We start from the raw sequence: 4764 nt of genomic DNA, 5'->3' as shown, positions 1-4764 counted from the left end.
TACTGAATAAATAATAAACCAAGTACGAAACAAGAGTATAGATTCACGAATAAGAAAACTAGCATCCAAAGTTACAACTTAGAACAAAGAATCACAAGTATAAACTAGATCTTCTTCGCCTTCGTTGAATCGTGCTAAAACGGTCTTCTTACGCCTTCTCCTTGTGCTCTGGTACATCTCCTTATGAAAAAACGTCCTTTATTTATGTATATATATACATTATGCCATAGATGTCCTATCTCAACATCTTGGAGGGGGTGTTGTCTTAGCGTATGTTGCTAGAGGTATGGAATTTTCACCCTATCACAACACCGGGAGTATAGGTGTTACCATAGCCACACATGTATGTTGTCTTACATTATTAAGGGTGTTTACCACATCAACATACTATACCGTGTTGCCTTAGACATAAAATTTAAATTTTAAACAAAAATATTTTTTTTTAAAATATTTAATTTGTCTAAAATAATTTATTGATTTGACTTAGAAAGTAAAAGCATATCAAATAAATGATTTATTTCCAATTTACAAAAATTAAAATATTTTATCTGAATTGAAATTAATACATTTTACTTAATTAATATATCAAATATTTGTAAATCACTAAAATATTTATTTTAGAAATTAATATTTTTTAATAGTTTTAATTTTTGAAAAATTAACATAAGTAATGAATTAATTGTAATAATTATAATTTGGGAAATAAAAAATATTAAAAAATTATTATTAAAAAAATGCTTGAATTGGCCTATGGGCTGTTGAAACAATTGGGTTGGGCACCTAGCATTTCGACTGAGCGGGACTTGAAAAATTGAAGCAAAATTAAAGGGGGAAATCGATTTAGGTAAATTGTAGTCTAACATTTTACTCTCCCTCCCATTTCAAATGGAGCAGCGAAATCCGGGGAAAGAAAATTAGGGTTGAAGGAGTAACGGTTTCGGGTTGACAGTTCAAACTTACTACCGATTTCAAGCTCCGGTTTGTTTATATATTGTTTGTATACTTTATTGATGTAAGTAATTTTATGTTTTCAATTTTATGCCCTCACTCTCTCTCTCACCCCCCTCTCTCTATCCCCCTCTCTGTGTTTGTGTTCTAATCAAATTGTTTGTTTAATTATGTAATTGCTGAATTTATTGTCGTATTCACTCTAGATCTAAAGTTTTGCTATATGTATTTGTATTGGCTCACTCGTATTCATTCGAGAAGATTATTTTTTTGTAATTACTTGAAGAGATATAGTTGCTCCATATTACTGCATATTCAGCTTATGTTCTTGCTAAATTGTTTGATTTATATATTTCTTTAGTTTAACTAATGTAGTGTGTGACTGCTCGTAGTCATAGAGGGAGAGGTTTGGATTTGAATTTGATTAATTTTAGCGGTTAGTGGATGTATGAACTTAACAATCATTGTTTATCATGATTTGGCAGTACCATACACTATTGTATCTTTACCTTGCGAAGACGTTTACTGGTCATCGCACTTAGTTGTGGTTTTAGTTAATTGATCTGGGGCTAAAATGGATTTAAGTGATCTCCTCTATTTCTCTCTACCTCTCTCTCACTGTATCTCTCTTACTAAATCGACTTATCGTTCATTTTGTTTGATTGAATTCTTTATGTTTGTTTTGTAAATTGAACTTGTGATTTGTGATATTAAGGTATTTGTTGATTGTATGGAGTGTTTTTTAATTGAATTGTATATCTTTTATAATTCCTTTATTATTATAGTACTAGCATCGGTGGAATGACTGGTGTCACTTGCCATTGAGGGAGCAGAGAATGTCCATACTAATACTGTTTGACATGATTTTTTCTTCTCCAGGTTTACTGAGAAAGTTATATTGTATCAGCGTACTTCTTATTCTGAGACTATAGAAAATTTGTGGCTTTAATTGCGTTTGCAGGTATATTGAGTCAACTTGTGAAGATACACTTGATAAAAGTTTCTTAAAATAAAAAGAGTTCCATGCATGAATAATAAACCTACACAATGTTTTAATCAAGGTAAGCATGGTCCCTAAACAACAATACTTTGGAATGCAGCATGCAGTTGCATTTGTCAGTGGAGATCAGTATTATGGAGAAAAAGCTAACATTAACGTTTGGTCACCCCAAGTTTCAGATCAAAATGAATTGAGTTTATCACAAGTATGGGTCAACTCTGGCTCCTTCAGCAATGATATTAATACAATTGAAGCTAGTTGGCGGGTAGCCAGAAATTTTTATTTCTAATTGCAAGATACCGATATTTAAATGAGATAGATAACATCTCAACTTGCAGTGGTTCATTAATAAACTGTTCTCAGGTTAGTCCAGAGTTATATCGAGATAGCTATCCTAGGTTCTTCACTTATTGGACAGTAAGTAAAACCTAGAAGTTATTGCCTCACATCTATTATCAATATATATATATATGCTTATGATTTAAGAACTAACTGTAAGTTTCAAGCAATTTTGTATAGAATGACGCATACCAATACACAGGATGCTATAATTTACTATGTTCAGGATTTGTCCAAACTAACAACAAAATTGCTATTGGAGCAGCAATCTCTCCAATGTCATCTTACTATAAGAGACAGTTTGATATTGGCATAATGATCTGGAAGGTATTTGTAAATAAAACAAGTATGACATCAGATAACTCGGAAATAGGATGTGTTCTAAACGCAACTCTGTTTTCTCTGTACCCCAAACATGGAAACTGGTGATAGAAACCTGTGGGGGTTCATTTGTCCAACAGCTGTTAGATTCAATGATGTTTGCAGAGGAAGTTGTTAGAGAGGCTGATTAATACAATGGGTTTAACCTAATACTAACTGATATTTGTTCCAAGAAGTGAAAAGTCCAGATGCAAATTACCATCGACGTTGGCACAAATAACCAAAAGTTGCTGGATGATGAGTTCTATATTGGGCTCAAACAAAAGAGGGCAACTGGGCAGGTACTTTTCATCTTTTTTTCTGTAATTCATAAATATACTTACTTGCAGTCTACAACTAAAACTAATTTTATATGCATTCACCTGCATTAAGGAATATGCCGAGCTTCTGGAGGAGTTTATGTCTGCAGTTAAGCAGAACTATGGAGAGAAAATCCTCATACAGGTCTGTTTGTCAGTTTCAAACATTCAAGCAGATAATGGATTTTTACATGTTATATATATTCTAATCATTTGACATTGATTTCCAGTTTGAAGATTTTGCAAACCACAATGCTTTTGAACTTCTGTCAAAATATCGCATTAGTCATCTTGTGTTTAATGATGATATTCAGGTAGCATTTTTTTTTAATTCTATACTAAATGCAGTTGCACCATCTCTGTTCTACACGATGTTTGTTAACTGTAATTTTCTCCAACACAGGGTACAGTATCTGTTATTTTGGCTGGGCTCATTGCATCTCTAAAACTAGTTGGTGGTACGTTGGCTGACCATACATTCTTATTCCTTGGTGCTGGAGAGGTAAAACTATATGCCCTTTATACAATTTGCATCTGGACTATTCACTTCTATACTTAATGTACTGGTGAGAAGATCCTTTGCTGGAAGTTTAATTTACTATGCAAGTAGCTTCATAAGTAGTTCTCTTTATCTGAGCTTGCCACTAAATTGTCTTATATTCGACAAATAAAATAAGTTACCTTCTTTTATTGGCTTAATACTTGTGAATTTTCAGCTCGACTTCTATCCTCTCCCCAGTGCTGTTGTCAGTAATTCGACCAATGTTTTGTTGTTGCATGTAACATTACGACCTTGTATTTAACTAATGTCAGCTTATTTATTACCAAGGAGAATCCATTATTTTTATTGTAGTTCTTCTTTTGTTTAAAAGTGCAAGGGATCTTTGCTAGCTATCGTTATGCTATAATAGAGTCGCCCTTACTGTTATGTACTAAATGAATTGAAGATCTAGAGCTTTCATGCTTCCATTGATGTGTGGCTAGAATCTATTCTTGACATGGAGTATGATGCTCTGGCAAGTACTTCACGTGGAGAAATATGCTCTGCTAAGTAACTTTTTGGCGTTTGTGCAGGGAATGTTGGCTTCCAGAAGAATGTTGTTCGTGACAATAATAACACGAGCGAGGCCTCTATGATCCATTCTCCAACAAACAACAATGACATGAATGAGGCTACTCCCAAGGAATCAGATGAAATTGGGATAACGAAGGAAGAAGATACTAATTATAATGAGGTTATATTATAATGACATTAAGTTATTGGAAGTATTAAGGCCAACAGTCCAGCTATTTTGACAGATGCGGCTCATTTGTTGTCAGATGTTGCTGCATTTGCAATTTCATTGTTCTCACTTTGGGCATCGGGATGGGAAGCTACACCTCGTTAGTCTAGCTTATTATAATGTAGATTTTATAAAGTTTGATTCATTTTTTGTACTAATTCAAAAGTTCATATTTATTAATGTAAACGTAATGTTATTATAATTATTTTTAAAATATTTTCATTTATATTTTGGATTTAAATTTTTGTCTATCTTTTATTAAATTTGTGAAAAATAATGGGAAAACAAACTATGTTGAATATAATTATTTTAAAATATTTATGTGGGTCCCATATGTGGGGCCTACCTATCTGGACGAAATTCCAAGGTCTTTTCCAACACATACTATAGAGTCTAAAAGATGTTGCTATTGAGATCTAAGATCAATCAAACCTTACAAATCAACTTACAAACCAGAGACGTGTGTGTAAATGCTTGCAGACATACTATCGCAACTAGATCAATAATCATGACT

The 4764-nt window shown here is 32.9% G+C and overlaps 1 protein-coding gene and 1 long non-coding RNA gene across 3 annotated transcripts; both read left to right on the top strand.

The window, feature by feature from the left end:
- The first annotated feature begins 785 nt into the window (after positions 1 to 785).
- LOC141677433 (uncharacterized) lies at positions 786 to 2183 on the top strand. Its single transcript, XR_012557419.1, has 3 exons — positions 786 to 1012; positions 1828 to 1909; positions 2049 to 2183. It is a non-coding gene; the product is annotated as an uncharacterized LOC141677433 (long non-coding RNA).
- A 51-nt stretch (positions 2184 to 2234) lies between these two features.
- On the top strand, positions 2235 to 4476 carry LOC141677432 (NADP-dependent malic enzyme-like). Of its 2 annotated transcripts, XM_074483367.1 has the most exons (7): positions 2295 to 2311; positions 2553 to 2614; positions 2720 to 2949; positions 3041 to 3112; positions 3198 to 3281; positions 3371 to 3469; positions 4042 to 4476. In XM_074483367.1, exons 3-7 carry the CDS (start codon positions 2857 to 2859, stop codon positions 4102 to 4104), a joined length of 411 nt encoding a protein of 136 aa, XP_074339468.1. In that variant the 5' UTR covers positions 2295 to 2311; positions 2553 to 2614; positions 2720 to 2856; the 3' UTR covers positions 4105 to 4476. The 2 variants fall into 2 exon arrangements, with proteins under 2 accessions (XP_074339467.1, XP_074339468.1); XM_074483366.1 differs by having other exon boundaries at positions 2235 to 2614.
- The last annotated feature ends 288 nt before the right edge of the window (positions 4477 to 4764 follow it).

The sequence above is a fragment of the Apium graveolens genome, chromosome 8 (assembly GCF_009905375.1).
Source record: "Apium graveolens cultivar Ventura chromosome 8, ASM990537v1, whole genome shotgun sequence".
Lineage (NCBI taxonomy): Eukaryota > Viridiplantae > Streptophyta > Magnoliopsida > Apiales > Apiaceae > Apium > Apium graveolens.
Note: the sequence above shows the minus strand (reverse complement) of the source record. Positions and strands in the feature narration are given on the sequence as shown.